This window comes from Urocitellus parryii, chromosome 7 (genome assembly GCF_045843805.1).
Source record: "Urocitellus parryii isolate mUroPar1 chromosome 7, mUroPar1.hap1, whole genome shotgun sequence".
Lineage (NCBI taxonomy): Eukaryota > Metazoa > Chordata > Mammalia > Rodentia > Sciuridae > Urocitellus > Urocitellus parryii.
In genome coordinates, this window is record NC_135537.1 from 138,608,640 (window position 1) to 138,628,768 (window position 20,129).

The 20,129-nt window shown below is 44.2% G+C and overlaps 1 protein-coding gene across 1 annotated transcript in view; it reads left to right on the forward strand.

The window, feature by feature from the left end:
* Pitpna (phosphatidylinositol transfer protein alpha) overlaps positions 1 to 20,129 on the forward strand; it is a 40,886-nt gene continuing 20,757 nt past the window's right edge. Inside the window, exons 1-5 of the mRNA XM_026388847.1 lie at positions 1 to 241; positions 4,063 to 4,093; positions 8,909 to 9,054; positions 13,193 to 13,284; positions 20,113 to 20,120. Of these exons, the coding sequence (XP_026244632.1) occupies positions 222 to 241; positions 4,063 to 4,093; positions 8,909 to 9,054; positions 13,193 to 13,284; positions 20,113 to 20,120 (297 nt within the window). The 5' untranslated portion in view covers positions 1 to 221. The remainder of the gene's footprint in view (positions 242 to 4,062; positions 4,094 to 8,908; positions 9,055 to 13,192; positions 13,285 to 20,112; positions 20,121 to 20,129) is intronic.

A 20,129-nucleotide genomic window follows, 5' to 3' on the forward strand; every position in this document is an offset into this window, starting at 1 on the left:
TGCGGAACCGGAGCTCCGGGCGGCGTCGGCAGCGGCGCGGGAGGCGGCGAGGCCAGGGCTGCAGGAGCCGGCGCGGCGGCCTCAGCAAGAGCGGTGGGGACCCAGTGGACCACGACGAAAGCGCACAGGCAGCCGGGCCGGGCCGCCACGGGGAGAGCGGCCGCCGGGAAGCGGGCGGGAAGCCGGGCGGGCAGCGGACAGCCGCCGAGCCGCGGAGCGACATGGTGCTGCTCAAGGAGTAGTGAGTGACCGGCCCGCGGTGCGGAAGCAAGGAGGAAGGGAGGGTCGGAGATGACGACCAAGGGGGCTGATGGCCCGGTGGAGAGGATGGAGAGCTCTGAATGGGCAGTTGGTCGGCCCAGCAGGGTCGCAGGGGACCTTAAGGGTCGGACGGGGCCTGAGGTGGGACCACAGAGGCTAAAGAGAGCTGGACAGTACCTGAGGTGGGGCCCAAGGGACAGTGAGGACTGAATAGGCCTGAGGAGAGGCCAAGGGGACAGTGAGGGCCGCACAGGGCCTGAAGTGGGGTCAAAGGGACAGTGAGAACCTGGCAGGGCATGAGGAGAGGTCGAGGGAATCCAGATCACTGGATGAGACCTGGGGTGGTCCTACAGCGGGGGCTGAAGTGTTGAAGGAACCAGCCAGAACTGTGGAAGGGGCTGAGGGGACCTGCGGGAGATGGAGGAGTTGTCTCGGGGACCAAGGAACAGTGGGACAAGGGCAGGCAGAGCTGGTGAGCTAGCCCGTGGTAGGGAGGGCTGAGCAGTAAGGGGCAGGGAAGATCAGATATGACAGCTCTTGGAAGGGAATTGAAATGATGAAGAGGAATGCTGAGATGGAACCTGGAGTATTTAGAGTGGCCACCTTGACACTAGGGGAAGGATTGTAAGAAATGGACCCAGAGGTCTAGGGGATCAGGGCCAGGCTTGGGTGACAGGGGAAGGGAGGTAGAACAGAACAGAGGGGGCTGAGATCCGGAGGCCAGAATGACACGGTGCCCAAGTGGTAAATGCAGAAGAGGAGACACTGGGAAAAGCTTGAGATGCCTGTGTTGAACTTGGGAACACTTGAATGAGGAGTTCAGAATATACTGGGCAGTATCCAAAGTAATATGAGGGAGTTATGGTGATGGAAGATGGCCAGAAAGTTATAAGCATAGATAGCCCAGAGAGTATGTTTGTGAGTTGGAGGTGATAGGGTCCAGAGCAGGGGAAGTCTTTCTCTAGGAGATTCTCAGTCTTGGTGCTAAGGGATGGGAAATTTCTTTGAGTTATCAAGACTGTTTCCATAAAGCCATTAGTTGAGGAGTGACATGGAAGGGTGAAGGAATTTTTAAGTAATGCATTGGGATGAGAAATTGGTAACTTTTGGCAGGTGTTGCAGGAAATTGGAGGTGGGGATGTCTGGATTGTTTAATCTTTCAAATACAAGGTGATCCATCCCTGAAGTTCATGGTTCCAAGTAAACTCACAGGACACCCTTTCCCCAAATGGGAGATTAGATGTGTGTATGTGTGTAGAAATTTCAGTGAAACTGTGCTTCCCTGGAAGGAGGGCAAGTGGGCAACATTGGGCTAAAAGCCCCAGAAATTCAGAAGTGGGAGATGTCCCAGTAGAATGAAACCCGTAAAACTCTTGTGAGCCAAGCAGGTGTATGGAGGGAAGTGAAGGCACTTTGTCCATCTCCTCCTGGCTTGCTTCTTGGAGGTGTTTAGGATGTAGTGGGGAGTTTGGATAACAAAGAAAGAAGAGATCCAGATGTCATCCCGGTTTGACACCTCATGTGAAGAGCATTATTTGGAGGTCCTGTCACCTCAATTTCTTGACACCCCATCTGATGTTATGCAGCCAGAAACTCAGAGGTTTATGTAGTTGGATGTCAAGTTTCTCCAAGAAAGAGAATATGGTGTATTTTAATGTGTGTCTAAATGAACAGGCTTTTCCCATTTTTCTGATCCTCCTTCCTATTCCTAGAATCTGTAGAAATCTGTAGTTTTGAAAAGAAGGTCAGGCAGGGGAAAGAAGGGTCTTTTAGAAGAGATCTGAGTGAGTTTTGAAGGGAGGCACTCTTTGCCCATTCTTTGTTCTCCTCTCCTTGATGCCTGCAAGGGAAAGGCCCAAGGTGCCGGGATGCAGAGCCGCCTGCGTTTCCTTCCTGCTTGACTTGTGCCCTGGGTATGCTTCCCTGGGCAGGGGACAGGGAAGGAGGGGGCCATCAGAGATATTTGGCTATGTCTGCAGCGCTGCAGCTCCGGGAACAGTGCGAGTGAAGGTCACACTATAGTGAGCATATCTCCAGTCTCAGCCAGCTGTGCCTCTGTGGCTCTGTCTTTTAGAGTTGAACCCTATTGCTGCTAAAGTGGTTTTGTTCCTAAGGAGCACAGGAGAAATGTCTGGAGTGCAGTTGTAATGAAAGCAGCCTCAGAGCATCTTTTAGGAATTGGCTGATACCAGTGTCTTTTGTGGGGAGTCTTGGGTCTGAAGGTTGTCCCTGTTGATTTTTGTGACACTTCCTCTAACAGGATTCTCCATGATTTGATTTCTGCAAATTCTTGGACGTGATTTTTGCTGTGTTCTTGAAGATAAAAGATGCATTATTTTCTAGGAAGTTTCTTCCCAGGGTGCAGAAATTCTGGCCTCCAACTTGGGGGTATTTTTCTGCACCATCGGCTTTCTTGAACAGGAGGAGTGCATTAGTGGTAGCATCCAGTAAACTGGAGGATTTATATGTTATTTGAATAGGTCTGGAGGAAGGCAGCAAAGACTTGGAGCCCATTGTGTTTTTCTTGTTACTTTTCTGCTTGGCCTTTATTGTGATGATTTCGTCCGACCCCTCTGTGTGCTTCTTCCTCTGACACCTCTGTGCTTCTTGCTTCCTGGGGGACCTTTTTGCAAGTAGGAAATAAATAGTAAGCTATTTACCAGCCTGGAGCAAGAAAACTTGTTTGAACCCACTGCATAGGAAGGAGGACACAGCAGCTCATGCTTCACCAAGCAAACATATAAGAAGCAGAAGGGCCCAGCAGGTTCCAGCAAGGCTCTAAGGACTGAAAATCTAAGCTTCAAAACTAACTTGACTTAGAGGACACATCCAAGGCTTTTTCTCTTAACTCTGTTAACTTGCAGCACTGAACTGGTGATTGGCCATTGATTTGAATTACAAATGCAAGCCACCCAGAGAAGTGTCACTAGTCTTTTTTTTTTTTTTTTTTTTTTTTTTTTTAAAGAGAGAGTGAGAGAGGAGAGAGAGAGATAGAGAGAGAGAATTTTTTTTTTTAATATTTATTTTTTAGTTCTCGGCGGACACAACATCTTTGTTGGTATGTGGTGCTGAGGATCGAACCCGGGCCGCACGCATGCCAGGCGAGCGCGCTACCGCTGAGCCACATCCCCAGCCCTAGTCTTTTCACCTCTGTGGAGTTTTGTCCCTCATGGGGCCTTGCTGGCCATGGCTTCTCCATTTGGTTATTGCTTATACTTCCAACAATTGGTAATCATTGGAATGGAGAAGAAGAAAGTGATCAATGGGGTGTATTTGGATAGCTTCTGGAGGTCAGGGTGGGCATCCTCTTTGGTGGTTTCATGGTGGTATTTTGTATTGTTGTATCTGTTCCAGAGCAGAGGTGGTTAGTATATATACTCTTAGGGTGATTGAATCTCCAAGGAACTTGGCCCTTTCCCATCCTTTACCTTAAGGGCTGTTGTTGGGTCCACAGAGATGCAGACCCCCAGAACCTGATTCATGTTGGGTCCTTTTGTGTTAACATCTCTGTTTTACTAGACTCAGGGGAGATAGGATGGGTGAGGGAGGAGGAGAAGAAGACAGCTTTAAATGTGAGTCAGAGGCCTAGGAAGTAGCTGGTGGGGATTCAGGTTTGCATTGAATCACAGGGTTCTAAATGGAATGTCAGAGAGACACAGAGGGTCCTATTTCCTGCTGGATTTTTGTCAGTGAATATAGTGTCATGCAACAAAATGTTGAATACTGTTCTAACATGATGCTTTAAGAGCCTATGGAAGGTTTCAGAGCCTGAAGTTGACATTCTTTTTCCTTCTCTTGTAGTCGAGTCATCCTGCCTGTGTCTGTAGATGAGGTAAGTCCTTTTTCTTTCTTGCATATAGTTGTGCATAAGTTTTTGTGACTGTTGACTCAGTTGAACTAGGAGTGGTCATACTCTTTATGTAGTTTGCATATTTGTTCTAACATAGAAATAACCAGGGTTCAGTGTGAATTTTCCTGGTGCTGCTTTCAGTTGAAGGAAAACACTTGGTTGGTGCAGCTGGGCAACTTTGTACAACCTGCCCCAAGCTGTTGGCATGCTGGATGACTTTGAATACCAGCCCTTTTTACCCGCTGGGACTGTGCCTGTCTGGGACATTATGATTGGGTTAGGTGTATACATCTCTGGGACCTCCATGACTCGACTGGAAAGTGTGCATGGCTCTCTCTGGTTATGCAACAAACCAGCAGAGCAGGAAATCTCTGAGGCCTTCCCTTGCCATGCAAGGTGACTGCTAGAAAGACCAAGACAGAATCCTCCTTTTACGGCGGGCAGAGAGTGACATGGGCTTGGCTTACCCTCTGTCCTTTTATGGTTCTTGGGTCTGATGTCCCGGTGTGTGCAGATCTGATAGCAGCATTGCCACAAGAAGGTTCATAGGCCATGCTGACTCAGAGCTCCTCTCTTAGATAGCAGAAAGCTGTCACAGAGCCTCCCTTGATCCACCCTTTCTGTGAATTTCCTCCATTCTTTTCTCCTGGCTCAGCCTTGTTCTTTGCTTCCTCTGAATCCATAGGCCCCACCCTGGCTTCCAGTGAAACTTGAGTTTGGGTGAAGTTTGTCAGCCAATATGTTGCCCTAAGTCGATGGGCTATAGTGCCAGCGGGAGCTCCTGTGATAACTTCCACTCTTTTCCAAGTAGGAACTGGATCTTTGAAGTTAGGCCAGCAGAGCCTGCAGCACTTTAGATGAGACAGATATTCGAGCTAATTGACCCTTTAAGAGGGGTGAGCAGGCATTGGCCTCCTAGAGGATTGTCTGTAGTGGTGGACTTGCATGTCTTATAAGAACTGTGGAAACCGGGGAGATGGGGACAGAGGCAAGCTTGAACATGAGCTGGGGGCTCTGAGAAGTCTGAGAAATGAGACTAAGCTGGGACTAAGCTAGGTGTGATGGTGCATGCCTGTAGTCCCAACTATTTAGGATGCTGAGGCAGGAAGATCACTTGAGCCCCAAAGTTCAGGGCTAGCCTGAGCAACATGGTGAGACCCTACCCCCAAAGAAAAAAGAAAAAAAGAGGGAGTAAGGGAGGAGGAATGGGGGTGTGCGGAGGGAGAGAGGGAGAAAGAAAGAGAAATGGCGGACTGGGAACCAGGTACTAAGCTGACAGGGGTTGACTTTGGGAAGGGGGGTTAATCTAACTCCTTTTAGGGCCTTGTTATCTTTATTAAAAGTACCAAGTGATAAATTTTCCATACTGAAAGGCTAAGCAGGAAAGTCTAGCATGTCCCTTGCTCTGAAATTTAGGAGGGATCCAGTGACTTCCTCTCTGCTGTACAGGATCATCCCATCCCTTATTTAGGAAGCTGTCTCTCAAGAACTTGGGATTTCTTTAGAGTAAAGTCTCTAGCAGAAACTTTTTAGAGGGAGTTCCTTGATGGACTGAAGGGCGAAAATGTCTTTGAGAAGTGCTGTAGACCAAGGAACTTTCAAGAACATCTCTCTGCTGTTCTGTAGTAAGATTAGAGGTTCTAGAACTCTGATTTTTTAAAAAAATTATTTATTTATTTATTTATTTTTAAGGTATAGATGGACACAACACAATGCCTTTATTTTTATGTGTGCCGAGGATCAAACCCGGGTCCCGCCCGTGCTAGGCGAGCGCTCTACCGCTGAGCCACAATCCCAGCCCTCAGAACTCTGATTATTAATGGTGGAGCTGAAAGCAGAGAGATAGAGGAACTCTTATGTTGAGAGCATCCACACTGGCAGTTTTTAGTTTGTGGTGTTCTTTTTGCAGGCTTGAGGAAGTGGTGGGGCAGGGTGAGATATGTCAGAGCCTAAACTCTAAGCAAAAGCTTGGGAAGTATGTACTGGTTAAGATTCATTTCTCTGTGTGGTGATGGTTGGCCTGTTTCTTGTCACCTGACAAGAAAGCAGCTTATGGCCTGGTAGGGTTGAAGCTGTTCTTTTGATGGCTTTAATCTTAGTTCCAGAAGATCAGAAGATGCTTGAATGGGGAGTTGAAGAAGAAATAAATACAGATTGACTCTGAGTATTTGTCAATAACTCCATCCTGACTCATGGTTCCCATGGGAATAGCCCAGTATCATGTGACTGGTGGATTCACTTCCTAAATTGGAGGCCATGACTTGAGGCCCTTGCAGCTTCTGATTTGGGAGGAAAAGACAAAAAAGAAAAGAGAAGGTCATGTTTTATAAACATCCTGATGGTCTGAATCAATATTTGGGGGAAGAATTAGCTTCTGGCTAGCCAGTCTCTTTGGGCTCACATTGCCCAGGGTTTTTAGACATCTTGCAGCACAGCAAGAAAACCTTGGCTATTTGACATGGGTATGTCCATCAGTGGTTCCTGACTTAGGCCAGCCCATCTTGGGCAGGACTGCTTTACTTCTTGTTTCCAGATTTCATGACAGCGTCCCTCTGTGGTACCTGATACAAGAGGGCCATGTGGGTGGAACCAACAGCTGTACTGTTTCAGTATTTCTGGCCTACCCACGATATCTTCCTGGGCTCCCACTCCCAGATTGCTAAAGTGATGGAGTGTCTTAGTTCTTTGGGACAAGAGAACACATCTCAAGATTAGGGGAGCATTGTCCTAGGCTGAGGACTATGGTCTCTTTGGAGTTCCTTATCTGATTTAATGGTCTGACAGCAACCTCTATCATCACTCAATCCGAATCTGGCAGCTTTCCCAGGTGTTCAGAGCAACTATGTCAAAGGGAACCCTCTTGACATGAAAAGTGTCCCTCACTGTATAACCTGTTCAGGCTGGTCTTACTTTCCCCTTTGGATTAACAAAACTGCCTTCACGTGTCTCATGGGATTAAAGGATCAGAATATCAAGAGAGATTAAAGGGGGAAGATGCCAGCCAACAGGCTGATCCTCTTAGAGCCTGCCCTCTGATTCCTGCAGCTGAAGAGAAACCCATTGAAGACAATTAGTCTGCCTGGGGTCCCCCTCCCCAAGTAGCAGCACTAGCTGGCAATCCCATCCACTCCTCTAGGCCCTCTCCCCAGCCTGCCCTGTAGGATTCCGAGTTAGTGGTTAGGTGTCCTGCTCTGAAAACAGGGTTCCTTGCTCCTTCTTAGGAAACATTGGCTCAGCCAGACTCTGACCCACTTGATAGGGGTTTTTTGTGTGCCTTAGTTAGGTGGTGGAACTGGAAAGGCACAGGAACAATTTGGAGTTCTGTGGGGGCATTGAGGCAGCACTGATGTTGCTTAGGATTTACAGGGTCAAGGTGACTGGCTCTCACCCAAATGTTCCTCTTTATGGGATTAACTGAGCCTTGATCGCTTGCCTGGGTCTTTCTTTGGCATTTTGTGCTAGGTTTTTGCTTTGGAAATTAGGGCTCTTTGAGCTCTGTGGTGAACAGTGAATTGTCCTGGTCTGCTGTTTTGCCTTCCAGACTTTGCTCCTGTTGTGCTCAGGAAGCTGTTGTAGATCAGGCTTCCAAGTGTGAGGTGAAGCTGCCCTGGAAGTCGCCTCTGCATCTTGCTCTTGCCAGTAGTGGTGACAGTGGCACATGCCCAGAGGTACAACAGAGAGTTTTAATCTCAAAGAAAAAAAAAAAAAACTTGTTTTTTACTCCTATGAATACCAGGAGTTTGGGAAGTGAGAGTAGAGAGTGAGGATGAGGGAAACCTTAATCTCCACCCAACAACATATTGGGCAGTCAAGTACTTGTTTTTCTTTTCCTCATCCTACCTAAAACGTTGTGCCTGGTTAGCATTGGCAGTGATGGGGAAGACAAATCCTTTGGTATAGGTGTAACTTCCTGCATCATCTGTTGCTGTACATTCTCTCTTCACTGTATTTTTTCCTTGAGACAGCTTACTTCAGAGAGAAATGGGCAGAAGGGTTGGGTCTGGGCATTGTCCAGGTCATTGGCCCAAACACCAAGCTGTCCTGTGGGGGTTAGAAGAGGCCAATGATCTTGACTGGTGACTTGATAGGGTGGCATGTGACCCAAATAAAGGAAAAGCAGGCTTTTGCCATCTAGTAACTGCCAACCCAGAGGAGGCGGCCAGCCAGCACAGACTGGGGAAGGAATCTCTACCATCTAGCAAGGGAGGCAGGAATACTTGCTTCAGCCCCACATGGAATTTGCAAAGCCTTGGGAGGTTTGGTTGTCTGAAAGACTATTCTTTGATCTCCTAGCAGGGTGAGGGCCTCAACACTGGAGATAAAGCAAGTAGGTGAGCCAGTTTTATAGCAAAGGTTGTCATTTCAGAGCACTGGGCATCCTTCTTTGACAAGAAGTCATATCTCAGGATCTGTTAAAATGAATGGGATAAGGAAATTTCTAGCAACTGACCCAGATCCTGTTTTGGGGTCTTAATACCAGAGACAGGTTCAGAGTAAGCTACCTTGGACTCCAAAATCTGTTTTCTGGACAGTGCTGTAAAATTAACAACATTCCTCTGCCTCTTTAAGCCCAATGGATAATGAGAAATGGGAAGGATGAGATTAAACACATATGATGGCTGAAGAGAGGCCATGGAACAGCATTCTCAGTTGATCTGGGTAGATGTAGGTAAGGCCTGGTGTGAAACTCCAGGATAAGCTCCTGGATGAGGGTCCCCCAGGGCCTACTTTGACAGTTACCAGCAGCTGCACCATGTGTACCTATTGAGAATAATGCCTGTCTCTCTGTTCCTTTAGTATCAAGTGGGGCAGCTGTATTCTGTGGCCGAGGCCAGCAAAAATGAAACTGGCGGTGGTGAAGGCGTGGAGGTCCTGGTGAATGAACCTTATGAGAAGGATGGTGAGAAAGGCCAGTACACCCACAAGATCTACCACCTACAGAGGTATGTGACCACAGCAGCAGGGCAGAAAGGTGGCCCGGTTTAGAAATGATGGTAATGGTTAATTGGAGAGGGAGGGCGGTTTCCAATTTATTAGCTGTTTGTTCAAGTTTGCTTCACATGTGAGAGTGGGCATAGGTGGTACTCCTTTGTTCATTTAAAGATTTCTGTTAATTAAAAAAAAGTTTATACTTACCTAACCAGGCTCCCTGTCCCCGAGAGGTGAGTGTTTAGTTTATTGTGGGCCCTTCCGTCGTCTGTGAGAATAGCCCTCCATTGTCCTCCAGTCCTCTATCCGACTCTCAGACAACTAGTCCTTACCAAGGAATTGACAGTTGGTTAAAATAGTGCGTAAATGGGTGTTTCCTTTGTTATTTTACATAGATAAAATTGTACTCTATATACTGTCCTGTTCTTTGCTCTTTTGTTATGTGTTATAATTGTCTTTCACTATCAGCATATTCTGCCTCATTTTTTAAAAGTACACATAGTATTCCTAATATCACATTGTACAGATGTGCTGTAAGTTGTTTAACCAATCCTCTCTTGGGGAAGTAGTTATATTTATAGTCATTTCCAGACATCTGCATACTCCAGTAAAACTTCTTCATTAATCTTTTTGGATATACTCGTGTGTGTGTGTCATCCTATAGTAAGTGTTCCTAAAAGTATAATTGCTTGGTCAAGTAGTATTTTAAATTCTGGTATTGTGAAATCAGCTGCCAGAGAAATTTTGGAATTTCTTTTGCAATCAAGGGCATACATATTTTTAATGACACTTGAACTGATTTGTGTATCCAGAATCCATATAAATCCATAGAAATTCACACAAATTTGCTGAGTCCTTAACCAAAAAGGAAATATTTTAGTAAACTGTGAGCCAGTCCAAAGGGGACTGCAAATAATAGTAAACATATACCAGCTCGAATGAAAATCAAACCAAACTCTTCTTTTTTTAATATTTTTTTAGTTGTCAATGGGCCTCTATTTTATTTACTTAATTTTATGTGGTATTGAGGGTTGAACCCTGTGCTTTACATACTAGGCAAGTGCTTTACCACTGAGCTACAACCCAGCCTCCACGATTATTTAGAAACCATCCAGAACTGGAAAAATAAACTTGAATTTTTAAAAATCTAATCATGGTAAAGTATGCATAACATAAAATCCACCATTTTGAAGTGTTCAGTTCAGTGACATTAAGTATATTTATATTGTGTTGCATCTTAAACCTAAATCTTAATTCCTAGTCACTAAATAGAACTGACATTATTTTCATTTTCATTTGGTAAAAATCCTTGATTTTCCGTGCTGCTGCTCTGACACTGGAACAGTATTAACCCAGAGGAATTCAGGATTCTGCAGGGCTGGAGCAGGAGGAGAGCAATGCAGTGAGAGATGCCATACTTCCCTTCCTTCTTGCTGCACCCTTCGTCCTCCAGTCCTCCATCTGGACTCTCAGTTGATGTTGACTGCCAACTAGACCTTACTGAGGAATTGACAGTCGTTAAAATAATGCTGTCAAGATACGCCTTCCTGGGGCTGGAGTTGTAGCTCAGTGGTAGAGTGCTTGCCTCATATGTGTGAGGTACTGGGTTCGATTCCTAGCAACACATATAAATAAGCAAATAAAATAAAGGTCCATCAACAACTAAAAAATAGGGCTGGAGATGTGGCTCAATCGGTAGCGCGCTCGCCTGGCATGCGTGCGGCCCGGGTTTGATCCTCAGTACCACATACAAACAAAGATGTTGTGTCCTCCAAAAACTGAAAAATAAATATCAAAAAGTTTTCGTTCTCTCTCTCTCTCTCTCTCTCTCTCTCTCTCTCTCTTAATATTTTTTAGTTGTTTTATTTTTTTTTTTAAGAAAAAAAAAAAAGATATGCCTTCCTGGGCTGGGGCTGTAACTCATTGGCAGAGCACTTGCCTAGCATGTGTGAGGTACACTGGATTCGATTCTAGCACCACATAAAAATAAATAAAATAAAGGGATTCTGTCCATCTATAACTACCCAAAAAAGTTTGTTTTAAACAAAAGGATGTGCCTTCCTCAGAGTCTATTTGTATTTTTAAAAGAGGACTTTGAAAAGAGATGAGGAGGTTGGTATTTGAAGCAGAAGAGACCAGTTGGTTCCTCAGGACTCAGTGGTGCAGCTGAAGTGACGGGGAGTTGGGGTTGTATGTACATAAGGATTGTGAACCATGTCATACCATCTTCCTTAAGGGGAGAGAATAGATGTTGAGCTGCTACCTCTTTTCTTTCCTTAATACCAAGGTAGCCAACTGTGGGGTAGGGGGGTGAGGCCCACAATGATTGCCTCTGCCATCTGTCCTCATGAGGACAAAAGACTTCCTAGCAAATCAGCTTCTCTTGACTCTCTCTCCTTACCATCTCTAACACGTCCATTTCTTTCCTTTGTGTCTGACCTGGATGACTTCAGCAGCTCTCAACTGATCTCCCTGCCTTCTAGTTCTCTGCAAAGCTATGAGTGCTCTGCCTGGAATATCTGTCACTCTGTAGCCTGAAAGCTATAAGTGGCTTCCCTTTGCCCTCCGAATGAAGTCTGTATTCCTGACATAACTCACAGAATCTGTTATGACCTGGACGCTGTGCGTTTCCTTGCACTCCTGGCCTCATACCTCACGTCTGCTCCTCTGAACTTCCTTCTCTCAGCCTCTCCCACCCTACTCCCATCTGTTTGTCCAGCTTGGTCCTATACAGTCCCTATTCCATGTGTCCTTGTCATCCTGAATTTCCTGCACATCCTGACTGGGCTCTCATGTGTTCCCTGCCATGTTCATATGGTGCTCTGCTCACCACCCTCCTCAACCCTGTGCTCACTTCATTGGAACACATAGTGTTGTCATTTGGCTGGTTAATTATACTCTCCTCTGGACTGTTTGGTTTCTGTGTGTATCCTGGTGCCTGGGACAGAGAAGTGTCTCCTGAATGAATGTGGCAGTGCATGGGTGAATCTCAGAGGTTTGCTCTGATGTAATGCTCTATTGTGGGGAAATCTCTCTTTTGGGCCTGAGCCACTAAATTTGATGAGATTGCAAGAGCCTGTTGAAGACTTTATAGATGAGCATTAAAAACCAAGAAAGCAAGAAAGGAATACGTGTGCCTTTTTATAAAACAAAATTTGAGTTCATGTTCTGCATCCTGAAAGGAAAATTGAATAGAAGATATTTGTCTTGGGAGGTAGACAACCCTGAGACCCTCCTGTCCTCTTGGAACTTACAAAACTAAACTGCAAATGGTAGCACATGTCTGTAATCCAGTGATTCAGGAGGCTGAGGCAGGAGAATCTCAAGTTTGAGACCAGCCTTGGCAACTTAACAATACTCAGAATAAAAAAGGGCTGGGGATATAACTCAGTGGTAGAACACTCCTGGGTTCAATACTGAAAAAAGGAAAACTAAAAACTTACAAAATAATCTCTGGGCGCTATGGCACTTGCCTATAATCCAGCAGTTTGGGAGGCTGAGGCAGGAGAATTTTGAGTTCAAAGCCAGCCTCAGCAAAAGCAAGGCACTAAGCAACTCAGTGAGACCCTGTATCTAAGTAAAATACAAAATAGGGCAGGGGATATGACTCAGTGGTCGAGCGCCCCTGAGTTCAATCCCCAGTACCAAAAAATTTTAAAAAGCTTACAAAATAGACTAGATTATCTTGGATATCATATTCTTAAATTAGTCAGCTAGTCACCCTGACCCATTAACCTAGACTGGTAGGTTCAGTCCAACACAGGTAGTATACATGTGGATTTATCTCCTTTGTATCTTATCCTTACACGTAGTATAGAACAATGCCCTGGACCAGTAAAAAATGTGTAATGGAAAACTGTGGAATGAGAATGTAATGGCTGATAAACCACAGCAGCTAGCCTAAGGTTTCATATGCTGTCGTTTTCCTGGTGGGTGCTGGGGCAAGTTTTGGGTGGTATTGGTAGCCAATCAAGCTGGGGTGTCAGGGTCTGGCAGATGCTTCTCACATACACTAGTAAACCTGCTTATCTCATGGAAATTTGCTTGTCGACTCTCCATTGAAGAAGCTTATCCTGTGACATAAAAGCCCTTTGTCTTCTTTTTCCTCTCCTCCATTTCTCTTTATCACCCCCTTTTTTTTTTCCACTATAGCAAGGTACCCACATTTGTTCGAATGCTGGCCCCAGAGGGAGCACTGAATATACATGAAAAAGCATGGAATGCCTACCCATATTGCAGAACTGGTGAGTGCAGTCTTGGTAGAAGCTGGAATTTGGGCCCCAAGGTGGATTAAGACTTGTGCAATAGGCCCAGGGGTGGGGGTGTATTAGAGCTTTGTGTCCCTCCTTCATTTCTCAGATTAAGCAGTGAAAGGATGAAGTTGGGGGGTGAGTGTCAGTGTTGTCCAGCATGACCTGGCAGTCAATGATTAGCATGCGTGAGCTTTTAGAATCTTCAGAGACATTTTTTTTTTTTTTTTTTTTTTTTTTGGTACCGGGGATTGAACTCAGAGGCACTTGACCACTGAGCCACATCCCCAGCCCCATTTTGTATTTTATGTAGAGATAGGGTCTCACTGAGTTGCTTAGTGCCTCGATTTTGCTGAAGCTGGCTTTGAACTCACAATCCTCCTATATCAGCCTCCCGAGCCGCTGGGATTACAAGTGTGTACCACCACATCCAGTTTCCAGACACATTTTTTACACAAAATTTAGATCCTATGATTACTAATTATTGCTCATTTTTCTTCAGCAAATGGAGACCATTTTCCCTGTCACTCGTAGTCTTTTGTTTGAAATTTGTAGCTGGATATAGTGGTTTATGCCTGTAATCTCAGCAACTCAGGAGACTGAAGCAAGAGGATTGCCAGCCTGAGCAACTTAGTGAGACCCTACCTCAAAATGAAAACATTAAAAGGGCTAGAGTTGTAGCTTTGCCCTTGAGGCCCTGGGTTCAATCCCCAGTACTGGGGCGGGGGGTTAAAAAAAAAGCAAAATTATAATGACTGCGTGGCTGCATGATGGTCCATTATATGAATGTAGAGTTTTTTTTTTTTTTTTTAAATGTTTTTTTTTTTTTTAAGAGAGAGTGAGAGAGGAGAGAGAGAGAGAGAATTTTTTTAATATTTATTTTTTAGTTCTCGGCGGACACAACATCTTTGTTGGTATGTGGTGCTAAGGATCGAACCCGGGCCGCACGCATGCCAGGCGAGCGCGCTACCGCTTGAGCCACATCCCCAGCCCCGAATGTAGAGTTTGATGAACATACCTGTGGGTTCTACATCTGTGGATTTCATAAACCATAGATCAAAAATACAGAGGAGGGGCTGGGTTGTGGCTCAGTTGTAGAGTGCTTGCATAGCATGTGTGAGGCACTGGATTTGATTCTCGGCACCACATATAAATAAATAAATGAGTGAAATAAAGGTCCATCAACAACTAAAATAAATAAATAAATAGATACATAGGGGCAGGCCTGGTGGTACCTACATGTAATCCCAGTGGTTCGGGAGGCTGAGACAGGAGGATCAAGAGTTCAAAAGCGGGGATGTGGCTCAAGCTGTAGCGCGCTCGCCTGGCATGCGTGCGGCCCAGGTTCAATCCTCAGCACCACATACAAAAACAAAGATGTTGTGTCTGCCGAAAACTAAGAAATAAATATTAAAAAATTCTCTCTCTCTCTCTCTCTCTCTCTCTCTCTCTTTAAAAATAAATTAATTAATTAAATTAAGGTATTTAAAAAAAAAAGTTCAAAAGCAAGGTGCTAAGCAACTCAGTGAGACCCTATCTCTAAATAAAATACATAAAAGGGCTGGGTATGTGGCTCAGAGGTCAAATGCCCCTGAGTTCAATCCCCAGTAAGGCCCTCCCCCCCACACACACACAAAATACATAGGAAAAACAGCTGGGCACACTGGCAGGCACCTGCAATCTTAGCAGCTAAGGAGGTTGAGGCAGGAGGATTTCAAGTTCAAGGTCAACCTGAGCAACTTAGTAAGACTCTCAGCAACTTAGCAAGACCTGTGTCGAAATAAAAAAGACTGGGGATGTAGCTCAGTGATGGAATGCCCCTGGGTTCAATCCCCAGTATCAAAATATAGGTGGGTAAGTAGATTGGGTTTGATCCCCAGCACTTCCAAAAAAAAAAAAAAAAATGTCTCTCTACTAAATATATACAGACTATTTTTTTGTCATTATTCTGTAAATAATACAAAATAACAACTATTTATATTAGCATTATTATTTGTCTAGACATGATTTAACTTATATAGAATGAAATGTAAATACTGTGCCATTTTACATAAGGTACTTGAGCATCCACAAATTTTAGTATACTGGATGGAGGGGTGGGGATCCTGGTACTAATCCTCAGTGGTTACTGAGAATGACTATACTATGGCCTTTTAAACCATTCCCTTATTGTTAGTACTGAAATTTCTAGTGTTACTGTGATATATTTATATGTGACTTAAAAAGTAGCATTCAGATCCAGGAACTCTTGGGTGGCAATCATTGGAAAGGCCCTGTAGGGTAACCTCTCTGCCCTGAAGAAGAACTAGGCCTAGAGGTATCAAAGGAGATATTGAGGGGCTGGGGATGTGGCTCAAGCGGTAGCGCGCTCGCCTGACATGCGTGCGGCCCGGGTTCGATCCTCAGCACCACATACCAACAAAGATGTTGTGTCTGCCGATAACTAAAAAAATAAATAAATAAAAAATTCTCTCTCTCTCTCCCTCTCTCACTCTCTCTTAAAAAAAAAAAAAAGGAGATATTGATGCCTAATTTTTAATGACAAGAGAATTTGGAAACAGCAATTCCCAAATTGTGTCATATACACGTGGAGTGTGCATGGCAGATTCTTCAGCCAGAGGCTGGGATGGTGGGATCATCACTGCTAAGAACTCCAAATTGATGGCTTATGCTGAATCAGCATGTTCTGTATTTGAGGGTGAGGGTGGATTTATTTTCTTAATATTGGCCAGCCTCTTGCTGGAGTTTCTGGAAAGGAAAGAGTAAGACCTCCATAAAGAACTTTGTGTACTTGTCTAGACATTCTAGGATTCCTTTTGATTATTTTAGACTTCTAGCTTTCTAAGATTCCTAAGTCTTGAGGGATATCTAGAAATAGATCTTTTGGGCCCAAGCTGGCACTAATTCATATCCCAGGGTATATGAATCCTAGAGATGCCGTAGAACTTGTCTGAGAGGCAGATGACCTTTTATACTAACAACCTTCATTTGTTGGCACAGTCTAGTTCTTGCATCTTCCTGCCAGCCTCTGTGTACCTGTATGCTTCACTTACTATCTGTTATGACCTGGTACTCCCTAGATCGTATTTGATAAGGATGTGATCCTTAGGTGACTCAGGTGATTCTTATTCTGAGAATGTTGGGAATGACTAAAGTCATTGCTCTCTTCAGTCCTCCATGTTTGTACACAGGTTCAAGAACCTTGTATCAGGGCTGGGGCTGTAGCTCAGGGTCAGAACCCTTGCCTAGCATGTGTGAAGCACTGAGTTCAATTTCTAGCACCACTTAAAAATAAACAAATAAAATAAAGGAGGCATGCTGTCAACCTAAAACTACAAAAAATGAAACAAAACAATAACAACAACAAACCTTGTATTAGGAGATGTACAGTTATTGGTGGCACCTGAGATGTATAACACATGATTTTATTGTTGTAGCTGAACATGCAAACTTCACTATTCCTTAAGCATTGGACAGGAAGCTGTTAAATTCTTGGAAATAAGACATATACATGTTTTTAAAAAGGCAGTAGGCAGTGTGGCAGGATGTGTCTGGTCTAGGGCCAAAGGTGAATTTTATTGATGTGTAAAAGAATTGCAGTGAGCATGCATTGTAAAAATCTTAGTTAACTTGGCATGGAGGTAACAAACAGTGTGGACTCCTCCATGCCTGAGGCAAGGTTCTAGATACATAGTCTGTGCCAACTGAGAGATGCCTCAGGGAGTGCTTCAGCTGGCATAGGCCTTTTTCTACACAATAAATGTTAGTTCACTTATTGATCCTTGACCAAAAGAAAAAAGAAAGAAAAATATAATTTCCAAATACTCCATAAAGAGGATAATGAGTGGGGGAGGACCTCTTGCATAGACCTCATGGGTGCTGACCTCACAGTCACATCCACCTTCTTACAGAACAAATATGTTGAGTCTTAGATCTGTTCAGTTAGATACCCACTCTTTTAAAATAAGAGATATAAACAGGCAAGGAACTTTGCAGTTCCTTGGGGGGTCAATGGCAAAGTAGTTATTAGTTCAAACATCTTCTTGACCTAACTAAATCAAAGTTTGAGGAGAGGTGGATGAAAGAGTATGGAGTAAAATACCCCAAGCATTTTGGATGGCTCTAATCTTATTCTGAGAGGATTGAAAACATTGAGAATACACCACTATCAGCTCTTTCTGTTTTCTTAATTTCTCTCTGCCTTTTTTCCATGAAGTTGTTGGATTGAGATGGGAGGGAGATGGGGTTGAGTTGGTTGCTCTCTGGATGAAAGTGGAAAGAGGAAGATAAATATACTGGTTTCTTCTTCCATTTCCTCCCTCTGACCTCAACTCTTGGCTAGATACAGTATTGCTAGGTTAGGATTTTAGAATACCTTATTCCTGGGGGTGGAGATCAGTGGTAGAGCACTTGTCTAGCATGTGTGAGGCCTTATTAGTCTTATTTGGAAAGCCCTATTTTCCAACTACAAAGGGTTTCCTGAGGCTTTCTGTGTACCTGGGATTGCAGTTTGAAGAAAAGGGAATGCTGTAAGTGCAGAGATGTTTGGAGGGGAAGTTGGGGCTAAAGAAGGTTTGGGAGAGATTGTTTGGTCACCCACGTTGGCATCAGCCACATGGGTTCAGAAATCCCATTTGTCAGAACTGAGTGGATTTAAGCTGGGTGCGGTGATGCACGCCTATAATCCTAGCGGCTTGAGAGACTGAGGCAGGAGGATAGCAATTTAGCAAGGCCCTAAGCAACTCAATGAGACCTTGTCTCTAAATAAAATACAAAAAAAAGGGGGTGGGGGCGCTGGGGATTTGGCTCAGTAGAAGCCCCTGGAATCAATCCCCAGTACCAAAAAGAAAAAGAAAACAAAACAGTTTTCTTTTTTTTTCCCAGTGTCTCACAAACACTAATGTATAAAAATCTCAAATGCCAATCTTGAAATACAAATTTAGTAATAAAACCAGATATTCCTGTTTACTGATTTAGGGATAGATTCTTCCACATGGAAAGCAAATTTATAATCAGAATACTAATGTGTAATTTAAAAAATGCTCACTTGGTTAGGTGATCAGATTCCTGAAACTCTTTTTTTTTTTTTTTAATATTCTTCTTTTTTTTTTTTTTTAAAGAGAGAGTGAGAGAGAGAGAGAGAAATTTAATATTTATTTTTTAGTTTTCAGCGGACACAACATCTTTGTTTGTATGTGGTATTGAGGATCGAACTCCGGCCGCACGCATGCCAGGCGAGTGCACTACCGCTTGAGCCACATCTCCAGCCCTCCTGAGACTTTTGATTAGCACATTCTGTCCCTCAGAGGCCAAACTAGAAGGATTCTTACAGAACATGGATTCAGAATAAGGTGGTTAGAGAAGCTTAATGTTTAGTGTCATCAAAGCAGGCCAGCCTGACACTTGCCATTTCCAACATGGTAATGGAGCTGTGTTCTCATGACAGCACTGCAGAATTTCTGCCAAACTGGCCTCTTTGGACATTCCTCTGATGGATATTAAACCCATCATTTCAGGCTGGGGATGTGGCTCAAGCGGTAGCGCGCTCGCCTGACATGCCTGCGGCCCGGGTTCGATCCTAAGCACCACATACCAACAAAGATGTTGTGTCTGCCGAGAACTAAAAAAAATAAATATTAAAAATTCTCTCTCTCTCTCTCTCCTCTCTCACTCTCTCTTTAAAAAATAAAAATAAAAAAAAAATAAACCCATCATTTCCTTTTCATAACATGGTTTTCTCAAGTTGTTACTAGGGTAATTGTTTCAGGGTAGGCCTTTTAGTTACAATCTTTTTTCTTTTTCTTTCTTTTTTTGGTACTGCGGATTGAACCCAAGGGCACTTAATCACTGAGCCACAACCATAGCTCTTTTTATATTTTATTCTGAGACACAGTTTTGCTAAATGGCTGATTTAGTTGCTGTGGCTGACTTTGAACTTGCAATCCCCTTGCCTCAGCCTCAGCAGCTGGGATTACAGGCATGAGCCACCGCGCCCGGCTAGTTATGATCTTAAGCTGGTACTTCCTTCTAAGATTTTTTCATTAGAATTGGGGAGATCACTGACAGTCTTTTGGGTTATTCTTAAATATGGCAGATTATATCTTATATATTTCAAGTATTCCTCATTTCAGTTTTAGAGGTAGCCTTAGTTTCACTTATGGAGTGATGGGGTTTGTTAGCCCTGTATAATTTCCAATATGTAGCATCCATCAGAAATTGAAGTAGCTCCTAAATTCAGAGGGTACAAAATGAACTGGAGGAGAGCTGGTCTGTTCCCCAGTGACATGAGAACTGCAGTAATTTTCTCTGATAAATAATTAAACCATGCTTTCCGAGGGGGTTCTATTACAATGAGCAGGTGTGCAGAGCATGAGAGGTTTGGTTACAGTGAGAGGAAGGATGCTGTGGGCAGATAGACAGCAACTGGCCCAGAGTGCCCCGATCTGCCTCAGGTGGTAGAAGTGAGGGGCACCCAGGTGATTTTCTGACAATAGAGTAACGGATTACAAGATCTAAGCTGATCAGAGACAGTCCCTTTCCTTGTCCTGCTGGAAAGAACCCAAGGAGCCCAGAGTGGCATTTTTTTTTTTTTTTAATTAAATTCCAGGTTTGGTCTTCTGGGAGTTTTGTGTGAGAGAATCTTAAGCGGGGCTTGGTGCACTGAGACAGTCCCAACTCACTGGGTCCTGGAGGTGACTATGGAATAAGCCATGGGAGTCGAGAGCTCTTTGTTATTTGTGGTCCCTTGGGGTGAGGGACAGATACTTATTAATCCTCATTAATTTTTTTCTCTCTTATTTTCATGTCCTTGCCTTGGAGCAGTTATTACAGTAAGTATT